This window comes from Alternaria ventricosa (genome assembly GCF_023758065.1).
Source record: "Alternaria ventricosa strain BMP 2768 chromosome Unknown scaffold_2, whole genome shotgun sequence".
Classification (NCBI taxonomy): domain Eukaryota; kingdom Fungi; phylum Ascomycota; class Dothideomycetes; order Pleosporales; family Pleosporaceae; genus Alternaria; species Alternaria ventricosa.
In genome coordinates this window covers 1,474,119-1,488,143 of record NW_026055682.1, presented here as the reverse complement: position 1 = coordinate 1,488,143, position 14,025 = coordinate 1,474,119, and the positions used below count along the sequence as shown (strand labels likewise).

General features: G+C 51.3%; 6 protein-coding genes across 6 annotated transcripts; 3 read left to right on the top strand and 3 right to left on the bottom strand.

Moving 5' to 3' along the window:
• Nucleotides 1-1,822: 1,822 nt before the first annotated feature.
• On the bottom strand, nt 1,823-3,124 carry J4E93_001485 (uncharacterized protein; the record flags this gene model as incomplete). Its single annotated transcript, XM_049339436.1, has 1 exon — nt 1,823-3,124. One exon carries the CDS (start codon nt 3,122-3,124, stop codon nt 1,823-1,825), a length of 1,302 nt encoding a protein of 433 aa, XP_049203393.1.
• A 1,139-nt stretch (nt 3,125-4,263) lies between these two features.
• J4E93_001484 (uncharacterized protein) lies at nt 4,264-6,324 on the top strand (the record flags this gene model as incomplete). The annotated part of the gene is made up of 2 exons (XM_049339435.1): nt 4,264-4,300; nt 4,370-6,324. 2 exons carry the CDS (start codon nt 4,264-4,266, stop codon nt 6,322-6,324), a joined length of 1,992 nt encoding a protein of 663 aa, XP_049203392.1.
• Nucleotides 6,325-6,807: 483 nt separating this feature from the next.
• J4E93_001483 (uncharacterized protein) lies at nt 6,808-8,200 on the top strand (the record flags this gene model as incomplete). The annotated part of the gene is made up of 2 exons (XM_049339434.1): nt 6,808-7,359; nt 7,424-8,200. 2 exons carry the CDS (start codon nt 6,808-6,810, stop codon nt 8,198-8,200), a joined length of 1,329 nt encoding a protein of 442 aa, XP_049203391.1.
• Nucleotides 8,201-8,522: 322 nt separating this feature from the next.
• On the top strand, nt 8,523-9,842 carry J4E93_001482 (uncharacterized protein; the record flags this gene model as incomplete). The annotated part of the gene is made up of 1 exon (XM_049339433.1): nt 8,523-9,842. One exon carries the CDS (start codon nt 8,523-8,525, stop codon nt 9,840-9,842), a length of 1,320 nt encoding a protein of 439 aa, XP_049203390.1.
• A 127-nt stretch (nt 9,843-9,969) lies between these two features.
• Nucleotides 9,970-10,716, bottom strand: J4E93_001481 (uncharacterized protein; the record flags this gene model as incomplete). Its single annotated transcript, XM_049339432.1, has 1 exon — nt 9,970-10,716. The coding sequence occupies one exon, from the start codon at nt 10,714-10,716 to the stop codon at nt 9,970-9,972; it is 747 nt and encodes a 248-aa protein (XP_049203389.1).
• Nucleotides 10,717-13,257: 2,541 nt separating this feature from the next.
• On the bottom strand, nt 13,258-13,620 carry J4E93_001480 (uncharacterized protein; the record flags this gene model as incomplete). Its single annotated transcript, XM_049339431.1, has 1 exon — nt 13,258-13,620. One exon carries the CDS (start codon nt 13,618-13,620, stop codon nt 13,258-13,260), a length of 363 nt encoding a protein of 120 aa, XP_049203388.1.
• Nucleotides 13,621-14,025: the final 405 nt, after the last annotated feature.

Here is a 14,025-nt window from a genome sequence, read left to right as displayed (position 1 = left end):
GGACCTTACACCACCACCAGAGCGTCTACAAGGTCCATTGACGATACCCGAAAAAAGATGAACAGACGCGACTAGCGCGGATGAAAGCAGCGCGGGAGAGAGTCAACGTCTCGAGGGCATCCTTGGGCATATCCGAATTGTATCTGGATGGAACATCGCGGCCGCGGAACCCCCGTGCTGCTGATGTACCAGTCGAAGAGTCAGCCGAAGACGGTCGGGATGAACCAGTGACCGATCCAGCAGTAGAGGCTACTCCTGAGTTGCTGTTACTGAGAGCAAAAGCAGCCGCTCACCGCAGTCGCGCCCGGCTAAACACGAAGCTACTGCTGGAAGAGGTATCCAAACAACGAAAAAGTTGAACATCCTGGGACTACGTTGACGTGGAATCATCTGCTTTGCGTGTTCTTGTCTCAATGTATTCTGCAAACCCGTTTAATTTTTCCATCAAAAGAGGTGGAGGACATGGCCAAACAAAGGAAAAGCTGAACGCCCTGGAGGCTACGTTGACGTTGATCCATCTACTTTGCGTGTTTTCATCTCGATGTATGCTGCAAACCTGTTTAGGTTCTTCATCAAATGAGGTGGGCGAGTCTCCGGGATCGTGTTCGCTTTAACAATGTTCTTGATGCAGTCGACAGTCTGAGCTAGGACCTGGCGGACGCCATCTGAAAGACTATTCATGAACAATGATTGCGACGATTCAAACACACCCTTCCCACCTGGGTCTTTTTCCGACTATAACCACTTCTTCCAGTCATTTTCCAGCATTGCAAAACCGACATCACCGATGGCTCGACCAACAAAGTCCAAGATGCCGGCACCTGCACGTAAGCCGACTCTTCCCCCACCAGAGCTAATCCGCTTCGGCCACTCCAACCTCGATTTCAACTCGTCCAAATTCTTCGGCACCGCAACACCCTTCCCCCTGAACTACACTACCACCTCGTCAAATCTCTTACCTTCCCCCGCCAACGACAAACTCTACAGCGACCTATCGCCCATCACCTCTCCCGATCCAACCAAACAACGCTGCGCAATCTGTCATCTCCACCAAACTAGACACATACATTCTTCTGCATCGTCAAAGAGAGGTGTTCCGGTAGTTTCGATACCAGCTTTCAACTTGGGGGATTCAGTGGTTTTACATGAGGCTTGTTTGTTTTCGTATTTACTTTCCGATCACAAGGTAGCTGGTCTGACTGTGGAGCTTTACGAGGAACTGAGCGAGTTGAGGAAGTGGGTTATCGCGCAGAAGTGGGATTGGGCGGTTTTAGGGGAGGCTCTGGATAGAGTGCTGATGAAGGCAGGGGCGAGGGTGGTGGAACCGGTTGAAGTGGTAGAAGAGGAGGAGGTTGAGGAATTAGGAGAGATGGTGGATTTGGGGAACGGTTGTTACGTGTCATAGATCCTTTACTAGACCCTCTTATGTTGTGCAAATGGAAGAACCGCCTTTCTATCATTCTGATCGGACTTTCGAAATGTAGCAGACATGTCGCTGCACAAGCACGCTGTATCTCTTTCCTAATGCCGTTAGTGCGAACGGCTTGTACTTACTCACCTCGGGCGCCTCCCACTACTACAGTACAGAATGAACGCATCAGCCTCTATATTCTGGCTTAGTGGCCCTTGTCTTATCATAAACATTCCTCTCATCCATACTTCATTCAATCTCCCCTGCAGCGATGTCGACGGCCAAATCAAGTGTAACACGCTACTACGTGGGCTTACGATAAGAGAGGGCGGAGCATATCTATGAAGACTGATATTTTGCAGAGCACGCGATGTTGATAATAGTAGGAGTGATGAAATAGATTCGAGCCAGCTAGGTAGTAACACTACACAGTCTCTTTGGCCCTAGCTCAAGCTTATTCGCAGCTTCCCAGCTATCCCAAGGGCCTTCTCGTCGTCGAGATTGGCGTAAAAGAGCGATGATGCGCTGGACCAAGATAGGGTCCTCGCAGAATGTCGCTGTGAAAAACAGCGAAGGAATTGTGTCGCTATCGAGTGTGAACATGGGCCGTCCTAACCACGACGCCTCCATACTGTACAGATGACCTGCCAAGTCTAGGAGCTCATAGTTGAGCCTCGATAGCTCTTCTTCGTTGTCTTCAGTCTCTGGGAGTAGAATTATTTCCAGTGCGCATCTGCGAAGCATGAGGACAAGCAGTTCGCGCTGGACTTCCTTCGGTAAACTCCGTGAGTCAGCTAAATCTGAGACAAGGAGATCGAATTTCTTCTTCCAACGTCCGAAAGATGCGATAAGTTCCATCATATCGCTGTCTGGGCCGGGATATATCAAGGTCTCTTCATCTCCATCACAACTACAATCGTTGTTGAAGAGCCTGATTTCCAGGTCCCATAGCGCCTCTTTGCATTCTGGAACGCTCGAGAATGGTGTATGCTCTTCGTCAATTTCGATCAATGGCGTGGCGTATGGCGTCATGTCGGAGATGACATCTTCGTCGTCGACAAGCATGGCTGCGTCCACACCAAAGCGAACTAGCACGGTCCCGATCTCCTGCATCAGCTGTTTGGAGTCGTTTGAAGCGGCCGACAGATTGCATGTTTCCAACAGGCGTGCGCCGGCTCGCATGTGACGGATGCCCTCATCAAAGCGACCAAGCAAGTTCTCCAAGCATACAAAGAGTAAGCAACAGGTCAGAATCGTGACCTCAGCATCAACGGTTGTTGCCGTCTGGGAATTCTTGATGCTCACTAAGTCTCCAATGGCTTTGTTATAATGCTGTGTGGCGATGACTTCCAGACGGGCCATGGACTCGTTTGTGTCTTCCAGAGAGGGCGCTGAAAGCTTTTGAAGGTAGAGCTGATGGGCTGCACCGAGCGCAACCACTGCATGTCGCACCGCAGGCTCGTTATGGCTCATTGGAAGTACTCTTCGGGACCAGAAGTCTTTCGGAGTGGCGAGACGGACGAAATCGACGATGGTGATGGAGCAGAAATGGTAGAAGAAGAGCCGTTCGCGCGCGCTACCGAAAAGGCCGAAGCCAGACCCGACGTCTGGGGATATGCTACGCGTCTGACGACGAGCGACGGTGCACTTGCTTGCCGCAGAGGCTTGGATGGCTTTCTCTCCAGTAGGTGATTGCTTCTTTTGAGGTGGCATTGGCGCATACCCATCACACTTCACTTGGCCCTCTCTACATCGACGGCAGGTTGGTTTCTCTTCGTCACATTTCTTTCGGCGTATTCTGTAGATCAACACGCGGCATGTCAGTATGTTGAGCCTGATACGTTGGGCGATCTTGGATGCCACGCTGTTTCCATACACAATTGCGGAACACAACCTTGGCAATCCTGGTATGAAGAAAGAGGTGGTGCACTGGCGAGATAACGTCCAAACACACTTACTTGCTGCGAAAGCACATTAGCAAAAGCTCTGTTGTGTCAACCACCCAAATTGTCGCGCGCAGAAAGGTCATCTTTGGTGTATGACACGGTGTTTCTTAAGGATCGCAGGTACAGAGGTGATAGAGTGGGAAGAGGGGACGAAAGAAGAGAAAGCAGCTGCATCACACCACGATTCTGGAGAACGTACCAAGTATTACATCCTGTGCGAACTTTGGGAGAGAAGGTGCGCACTCGAGGGCCCTTTGTCAATACCGGCAGATCCATGATCATGTTATTGGCTGTGGCGTATGTCGGGTACTTCACCTTATAAGTACGAGTTCACCCACAAAACTTAAAATGGTTGAGGCGGTGCTATTTTTCACAGAAGCCACAGTCAAAGTAAGGGCTGAGAGGACGCGCAATTGTTAGGAAGAACAAGGAGACGGGAGTCCCGATCATGCGTTCTAGTTCATCTTATCGGCCCGACACGACGGCCCTGATTGGCTCCAGCGTATAATCCGCCGGTCGGAAACGCCCAATCGGACTATCATCACCTCCGCCTCCACTGCGACAACACTTGGGCATCCACAACATCCACTGATCTCGTTAACAAGCTACTGGAGTCGACTCATTTCGGGTAACTTCGTGCAAGCTATACGCCGGCTGTATGATGCCTATCTACACAGAACACAGCCTCTTGTCGACGCAACGCCCTTTTCGGAAACGTCATGACAACAAGAATGGCATCGGCCGGTGACGTCCACGCTATCGGGAAGCTGTATATAGAGGCAACGCTCTACTGAGTAGAAGATCATCTCGTTCCCTATCTACAATCTGCTCCAGAACGGCCACCCCAGAAACAGCAGGTGAAGCGTCGGCAACTGTTTTCATCCATCGTTCCCAGCAAGCTTCAAGATGCGTTCTCAAGCGCTTCTTGCTCTCTCAGGCCTCTGTAAGTATCAGACAAAGCTTACCCATTACTCAATCGTTTTTCAGATGGACAAAAGCTAATACATATTAGGCCTTGCGTGTCCCGCCTTTGCCGGAGTCGTCTCGCGTGGATCAGACGCATCAATCGATCTAACACCAACCAATGCATCTACAACCGGCAAGGTCAAGGCCGACATCCGAGCTGATACCAATCGGGACGGCACGGTAGACATCACAGACGGGGAAGACTGCGAGGACTGCGACGGCAAGACTGAGTGGACTGCCGACTATGGCGCCATCTTTCTCCCCAACATTGGAGACACGAACAAGCGTTGCTCTAACGCCCTCCTCAACGGTCCTTCGGTCAGCAACGAGCGAATTGATGCTTGCAACGATGCTTCTGACAATGTCATGCGCTCCGAGCAATATCTCGCTCCGCTCCGCACAGTTCCTCTGCCTGAGCTTCCCGATGACGCTCATGGTCGCATCTACATCAAAGACCCCGTGCAGCGCAAGTATGTCCGCATCTTCCACAAGGCGAGCGAAAACAGCACCTGGGGCTATGTCGACGGCAATTCCACTTTCAGCGCAGCCGCTCTGCGTGAGGGTCTTGTCCTCGGCGTGGACGGACGTGACACCCGTCGGCCCAATGGCTGGGACGGTCGCGTTACTATTAGCTTCGATATCGAGAGCTCGATAGGTGCCTCTTCTGATGATGTCATGCTTCGCGCTGCACCTGTCCTCACCCATACTCATCTCGACCCTGTGCAGCAGGTCATTGCTGTCAAAGGTAATGAGACTGGCAATCCATGGATCCTTCGCTTCACCGACGCCCTTCAAACAGCCGTCAACGAGTCTGGTCTCGAAGAGGAACTTTACCTCTTCTCCGGAAGCGATGATATCTGGGCGCAGGACTTCATGGAGCCTGGCTTCGCTTCGATGCCCGGTCCCGACGGACCCATCACCCTGCGTATCATGATCCGTTCTCCCCAGGACGAGCGCGTTGCCGGCAGACAGCTCTTCGAATACTACCGCGACACTGGTATCGGTGCTGTCCAGCAGCTTGGTGGTGCCCGCGATGAGATCAACTCTGGTGGTAACATCGAGACTATTCCTCCCTACGACTTTAATGGCACTACTTGGCCTGCAGGTCGTCTGATTCTTGGCAACCATGGCGAGCAGAAACACTTCCTGCTTCCCTTCTTCCAAGCTCAAGAGACGCAAGATCCCCTCCTTCTCGATACAGACTGGCTGGTCATCGGCCACGTTGACGAATTTATCCAGTTCATTCCTGTCGATTCGCCCCGAGGTTGGGTCGTTATGGTTACCGATCCCATGATGGGTGTCGAAATGCTCCAGCAGCTAAAGGACAATGGACACGGCTCAGAGCACGCCTTTTCGCGCAAGAACGACAGCCAATCATCTGATAACTGCACCAGCGATTTCGCCTGTGCTGCTATTCCCGTGCCGCCAATCACTATCAGTGAGTTGCTTGCCAATGAGGACCTGATGTCTGTGCAGAAGCGCTGCGCCGAGCGTATCGAGGGCAATCTGCAGATCCTCAAGGAAGCAACAGGAGTTACCGACGACGAGATTATTCGCCTACCTGAGATGTTCAACGGAAATCCCTTCGGCGACCTCTCCGCAATTCTTTCCGGTGATGCGACAAGTGGCTCGACATTTGGCGGAAACTCTTCTGGTAACGCAACAGATGAGCTGAAGGTCGGTGCGCTCTTCCCCGGTGTTATTAACGGCATTGTCTTGACCGACTTCGACACATACATTGCCCCCAACCCCTGGGGCCCCGTTGTGAACGGAACGGATGTTCTTTCCGAGAAGCTCAAGTCGCTGTACGCCAGTGTGGGTATGGATGTCATCTACATCGACGACTGGAACACACATCACAACTACGGCGGCGAGGTCCACTGCGGTACCAATACCGTGCGCGATATGAGTAATGAGTGGTACTCGTCATGGGCATCCGATGAATGTGATGATGAAGGTAGAGATGACGATGACGAGGAAGGCGATGGCGAGAATTACTAGGCTAAACTATGTCTTGTAGATACCGCCCATGATCTCCATGTTGCAATTATCTGCTAGTATCCATATCAGCAGCTCCTTTCACCATCTTTGTCTAAGTTTCTACTTGAGATCTATCTCGAAGGCTGCGACGACGGCTCGTCTACTCAGAGCGATCCGTTCGTACATGTACGTGTATCTAGGTAGCATTCATCTTTGGGGTACTCGGATCAATAACGCCAGTTGAGGAAGTAAAATCCACACGGTGTAAGATATAGTGACTCTCGGTAGCTACGACGCTTCATTTCGTTCATATATCAAATTTCCGATAGGGAGTAGGAAACTTCTGCTCTTTCGCGCTGGTTGACCTTTCATTGCTACAGACGAAAAAAGCCCGGACCTGTGTGGCCTTGACGCGCCAGCAACTTAAATATGTACCCAGGGGGCTCCACTTTGAATACAATTGGACTCTCGCCAATACCTCCACCAGCGTTCGATTCTACCCCGATGATATCGAAGCTCTTGGCGCTCAGTGCCGTTCTTCTCGCCTCTGCCATCGCTGACGTCTTCGACTCGTCTTACTCCAATATCTCCGGCGCTGCTATCAACGAAGACAGGGTCGAAACCGCCGTTTTAGTCGACACTTCCACGACAGGACCCGCCGATGACATTCTATGGGATGCTGCGTTATCCAAAGGCCGCAAGTTGATACTAGCCACGAGCTTCAACCTTCCAGAGGCTGAAAAGGTCTATCAACCGATGACTAGTATCTGGGATGGAACCCTCGAACGCGAACTAGCAGTTTGGGGCTACTCGGAACCTGACTGGCCGGAAGTCGAAGACTCTGACGAAAACTGTGTCATGGGAAAAGAAAACCACGGCCTTCAAGATATGCTCAAACAGCTACATGCAGATGATCGAGATTCACGTGATGGAGGGGACAACATCTGTCACACAGTTCAACATCAAGACGGCCCTTATTTGGAGAAAGACAAGAACGGTGAAGTACCAGACGATCCTAGGGAACAATACTACAAAGTTGATGGGCGCAGATACAGGGTATGTGAGCACGTAGAATTTGATATTGCTAAAACTTGACGCAATGCAGCTGACATTGATCTAGGTTACCGGCGCGGATTCCACCATTGGAATAAATCCAAAGGCTGGTATTATCTTCTTTCTGACCCTTGAGAGCCCCACGTACGCGGCGAGAACGCTATGGGGGGTAACCTCCGTCAAGCCGGACGAAATGCCTGCCCTCCAAAGAACCTCGGATATTACCTGGGGTCTCTGGAATAGGCATAGCAAAGAAAGCCTTTCCAACATCAACTATTTCTTCACGGTAGCAGTTGCGAACACGGAAACGCGCAAGATCATCAGCAGAGCCATGGGACAGAACACTGTGCCGAATGCGCCAGGATACACCTTTAGACCTGAGAATGTGAACTTCATTGCTCAGAATGAGAACTTCATTGCTCTGTTGGGTATGTATACGATTGCAGCTTTCTCTGATATGTTCACCAGAAGCTCTCAAGGTCTCAACAGTCATAGGATATGCACTAACTACCAGTTTCTAGGATCGCCGAACCTTGTGATGGTAATGTATTTCCTCCTCCAACACAAGAAACAGTTTGGCCACAATCGATGGGTTACTGAAATCCGTGTTTTCATACCAAATGGGGATTTGAATACGGTTTCGATGCTTGTAAAGGTTGAGCGAGCGCCAGCGCCCCCGCCAGTATCTCCTGAGCCCATCGAAGATCCAGATTGCGCGGAGAAAAGGTCGTTGATAAGTGCGGCAGTCCCACCGCTTAATATCGATAGTTGGAAGAGTGGCGAACGTGCAAATTCGACCTTCGAGGAGGTAAATCTGGTTAGAAGGCATATCATATGGGCTTAGACTCGGTCACAAGCGATAGACATAGGTTTTGCATGGTGAGTTCAAATTAGATGCTTTGGCGACGCCATTGATGGAGCATCTCATGCAAGAAGAGAAATGAACATCTATATCCTGAAAGTCCTCATTACCCCAGGATTTTGTCCATTATCTTGTACACTAATGTAGTCGGTAGAACACATTTCTACATCCCGATTCTTGTACTTTCACAACTTAGCCATTGCGCATTGTTGGCACACGAGCTTCTACTCTGGACGGTTAAGTGATTGCTCGCTTCCATTTCACCCACCACACCACGTTCTCGATCGCGCATCGCTTGACAAGGATGCCCACAGAATACGGCGACGGGACCGTGGCTGAGCTCGAATGGCTCCCGCCGAAACAAGAATATATTGCCAACCTGCGCTCAGTCCCACCTCCAGCGGACGAGCCGAGGTGTGCTATATGTCGTGGTGAGTGGGAGTATCCGGTCCAGGAAGTCGTCGAGCCAAGCCCTCACTGCTCTCGACATCCTTTTCACAAAGACTGTCTTCTCATAACCTTTGCAACGGAAGACGGAGAGGAGGTCAGCAATCTGTGTCCATTTTGTCGTCGTGAGCTCTTCGAGAAGATTCCAAAGCCGCTTGTGGACCCCCCGAATAACTCGAACAGTACCTACCAGCAAACAATCCAACTCTATGACAGCCTTGTAGTACTTCACAGCCAGATTGGATACAACGATTACAAGACCGAAGATCCACAGCTGCTGTATCCTTCTGGCCCGACTATTGAGGACGCCCTGCAGAAAGACGGTTTCTGGTCTGCTCTTCCCCGTTTCTTGGACGAATGTTACTATCGCAATGCATCTCAGATTATCGAGCAGACAAAAACCTATAAAGAACCACCGTCTCGCAAGATTACAGGTCTCACAGACGAAGGTCGCGCAGCTATCATGGCGCTGTTTGCGCACGAAACCGACAAGTCAGAGCTGTACCTAAAGGCTACAGAGCTACAAGATCGCCTACAAGGCGAAATTGTGATGCAATGTATTCGCGCCGCCCTCATGTACTACGACCAGTCCGCCTTCCCTCAGCACGTCGAACATCTGCAGCGCGAAACACGTTGGCTTATCGCCTACCATGTCCTTACTTCTCTATTAACAGCACATAAACGCGCTGATGGGAACTTCTGGTATCAAGGAATGGGCGTCAACCGCTGGATGCAGTTGATCCGTTTTCGTAAGATGCTACACCAAGAAATCATTCAATGGGCGTCACTGACCTTCTTCGCCACACTGCCCCCACTCGAGGTAACCTTCCATTACGGCTCCCTTGTTGGTGCTGCCGAGGGATTCGGCGAGCATGACTTATTGGAGATACAGTTTTTCCCGCCTCACGATGCGGAGCCGTATCACATTCATACTGGACCCATCAGTCGTGATCATACGCTGAGCATGGAGAGTTCCTCGGTATGTCCTTTAGCTCCCAATCTCAAGAACATTACTATCTTTCAATTTGTGAAGGGCGGAACTTTGAAAATTCGGGAATTAAGTCATGCCTTCCTCTACGACGTTTCTCGTAACCCCGAGGAAGGTTTTCTCGATTTCATTAATGAGAGTGGGGGTATGCTGAGGATCACGCGCCGGTCTATGGAGGAGGGCCAGTAAGGGTGGCTGGAAATCGTGTTGCATGTTGCTATATACATACAATTGATTGTCAATAACTAGATAGCTTCTAAGGCAATGTATGCTTTCCTAGATACTATCTTTAGCAACGTTTTGTACTGTGGGCTTACTAGTTCCCATGCGTATCTGCGATCTCCTTCTGGCCCTTCCTCACCCACGCTTTAAACGGATCCTGCACATCAGGATTCCTCCTCAACTTCTCAATCTGATCCTCGCCCGACGGCACCAAAAGCCCTCTCTTGACCGCATCTCTCTCCTCGATCTCCTCGCACCACTTCTTTAGCTTCGGAAACTTGGTCATCTCGATCCCCGCCCATGGTGCCCACCGAACCCATGTAAAGGTCGTGATATCCGCAATACTGTACTTGCCGCGGCCTTTGCCTGCGAGATAGTCTCTATCCTGGAGTCGCGCTTCTAGTACCGAGTAGAGGCGCTTTGTCTCATTCTTGTATCTCTTCGTACCATAGTCTATCTTCTCGGGGGCGTAGCGCACGAAATGGTTCGCTTGTCCTTGCATGGGGCCCACGCCGGCGTTCTGGAAGAAGAGCCACTGTATCATATCCATCCGCTCGTCACTATCCTGGAAGCTGAACTTGAAGTCTTTGTCATAGTGCTCGGCGAGGTACAGAAAGATGGCTCCAGATTCAAAGACGGGGTATGAGCCGCGGCTATGGTCTACAATCGCGGGTATGCGACCGTTGGGGTTGACTTTGAGAAATGAGGCGGACTTCTGCTCGTCTTTGGATAGATCGATGGCGGTGGTCTTGTATGGGATGCCGAGTTCTTCGAGGAAAATGGAGATCTTTTGGCCGTTGGGTGTGGCCGCTGTGAGGAGCTCAATGTTGGGGGTCGTCATTTTGTGTTTTTGCTCTCACTTGGCAGCGTCTCTCGTATGTGAGATTTCTTGAAGAGGAAGCATCGATGCTGCTGTGTCACTGCTTACATAGATGCGCTATACCCGCACTACCGATGGTCCCGTGGACTCGTATCATGATGACGTAGGCTTGAAGTCGCCGAAGAGAACGTCATTAGGGTCTGCTGTCTGACTGCCAGCATTTCAAAGGTAATTGGACATTTCCATCAAAAGAATGCGTTCGGATTGAAAGAGCAGTTGTTCAGCTTGCAATAAAGCAAAGAAGTGGAGAGCTCTTCCCACTTTCAACGCGCGTTGGCATTCGGGTTAGCGCGGCGCTAGTACACGCTCAGGTGTCGCGTGCCTCCCTCATCACCACGACGCACCACCAAAGTAGATCTCTTGTGACACATGAAATCCTTCCTTCTCTTCTACGCTGCAAGTTCAAGCAAAGAGCAGCCCTCACAATCGCCGATAATGTACCGGTACGCCGATGCATAGCCATGCCGTTCGTTTCGCGCGGTGGTCTGATTCTCTTTCGGCTTTAGTCCTATTTGGCCCAAAACAGTAACCATCATGCCACTTTTCATGACCAAGTTCCAATTGGAATGTAAGAAAGTGTCGCATGTGACTTGATGTTGAGCGACTTTTGGGTCGTAAAGTGCAGCTTGTACGCACAGCTGGCGGTCTCCTCCCTTTTACCGCGTATTCATCCTATTTCACGCTCTTTGTACTTTGCTCAACATTACCTCCGAGGCCTTCGTGATCGAGGAGTCCATCACCACCCGGATCCACTGGCGCAGGAAGTGTGCCACACAAGTCAAACACGAAAGAACGTCTCCTCACAATACCCATCTTGGGAATCTGCACCTCTACACATCAACGGACGCTCCTCTGTATCCAACCCTTCCATTAGATCATTCCGACAAGCGCCCAGCTATATCGAGTTCGCCATGTTGATAACCCGCACCTTTTCTCTCACAAACTTCCTCATCGGCTCTTCAGCCCTCTGCTTCCAAATTTTCGTGCTCTACCCATGGCATGAGAAGTTGGAAGAGGAGTTCGTGGAACTGAAGAAAGAACATGCGAGGTTACTGGAGGAGACGCACGAAAGGCACAGGGGAGAATTGAGGGGGATCAGGGAACAGCTAGAGTTGGCCAACGAGCGGAGAAAGACCGGCAAATTTTGGTAGAGCGAAAGAACTGGCATAGCGAAAGAGGAGGAGATGGTGGAAGGGAAAGAGGCTAAGCAGAAATACCTGTACTCAGTACCTATCACAATCGCAGGCATATCATGCTATCGCTACTCGGAGCATAGGATTGGATTCGAATAGAAAACGGAGTAACGCGCTCTTAATGTGACTAGATATACCCAATAGTCTGCGATGGGGCACCATCATGCGAAACTCGTATGCGTATCTGAAAATAACGAGCAGATGCAGCCAATAGTAGATGGAGCGAACACAAAGTTCACGAAAGCGAATGATCTATCGAAATACGACCTCCGTTCTCTCCGCGAAAACTCTCCTTAGCTTATATAAAAGTGAAGAAAGAAAACTTTGCACACAATAGACTATTTCTTCTCATCGATAAGTCTACATGTTCAATAGACCCAACGGCGCACCCTCGCGGCGCTCCTGTCAAGTCTGTCAGACGCGGACCCAACTCCGCCACATTGGTCCCCGAGGCCGTCAACCCAAAAGCGGTCCTTCCGAGCGCCGATCTTAAGGGGTCCCTTGGGCCAGCAAACCAGCGGCCTGCAAAACCCCTTACCCATCACATTCTCCACAATGACGCCAGCAAGGCGCGGAAACAGCATGCAAGTATGGTGATCAGCAGCACCAAACAAACAAAGGGATCAACACGCATGCAGCGTGTGCCGAGCCGCGAATTGACACTGACGTTTGACGTGCCGCGTGCAAGCAATCAAATCGCGGCATTGATGATGTAGGCGCGGGCTGATGTGGGATGCGGACGGGATGGCATGGAATTGATTGCGAGACGCGCGTTGTGCGATTCATGATCCTTTTCACGTGCAGAAATACTGATAAGAAGAGGGGTGTTTCGTAGTCATTCGCATTTCGGTAGAGGAGGTGTGGAACGCAGTCAGGCGCTAGGAGAAGCAGAAGAGCCCGTTGACAGTACAAGATGCAGCATTGGAAACGGAAAGTGGAATTAGTAGTAGGAAAGTTGTAAACGCCTTGGTATAGTAGTGTCGCAGAGAGCTCTCAATTCGAGGCCCATCATGCCTCGAAGAGTGATGTATAGTCCTCCTTAGTCGCACTCGCAGCCTTGATGCCCTGCTGCATGCAGTGATTCGAGTTCGACTGTCACCCATGTCTAGCAACATGCCGCCTGGCGCCTCAGTATGTGCTCGCTCTCCTTCGCGAGAGGACATACCTCGCATGCTAAACCTCCGAAATCTGTGCCCCATAAGGAATATGACCGTGTGCATGGCCGGCTGTGGCTGCGAGCAGCTGTCGAATGCTCGGCTCTCTTGAACGAAAAGATGAAAAAGTTGGTATTCGCGACTGTCCTCGTTGCTTATGTCTGAATCTCCTTCTTCTCTGCGCCCTTCGGCCGGAAGACGGCGTCTTGACCCGACATGCGGCGGGCGAGTGCGCGATCCAGCTTTGCTCCCAGCGCCAGCTTGCTCATGTCGTCTGTCTTCCTCTCGTTGAGGGCGTACCGTTGTTGGACTAGGCGCTTGTCTTCGAGGCGGTCAAATCCCGCATTCCATGTCTTGATGTCGTGTGACTTGGGGTCGCCGGCTGTTGACGAGGCTTGTGAGAGGTGCGAGGGCGCGATGGAGGGTGTGAGGGTGGGTGTGGCGCTGTAGGTAGACATGCGGGTTGATGCGCGGTTTGCGGCCGACTTCTTCTCGTTAGACTGTGCTTGTTCCGACATGGTCGCGGCGTGGTGTGGGTATGGGTGTTGGTGCTGGTGTGTTGGAGCGCAAAGGCAGGTGTTTGTGTGGTGAGTGTGAAGGGAAGGGAAGGCGCAAAGGAGTGAATAGTCAAGCAAGCAGTGCAGGTGCTCGGCGAGCATCGACCACACGCAGGGGACGTCTGAAACGGGCAGTGGATACGGGAGAATGACTTACGTTGGCAAGCATGGGCCGCGAAGACTCAAGAGAGTTTGTCATGATGCGCGCCACGGCGAGTCCGGTGGTTAGTAGGTGGGTGGGGATAGCGTGCTGCTTGCTAGGTCGCCGGAACTACGATCGTACGACTGCGATTGAAGGATATAGGAGCAGGCGCAAACAAGCAGAGCAGTAGAGGCCGTTGTCCGTGCTGGGTTTGTAGAGAAAAG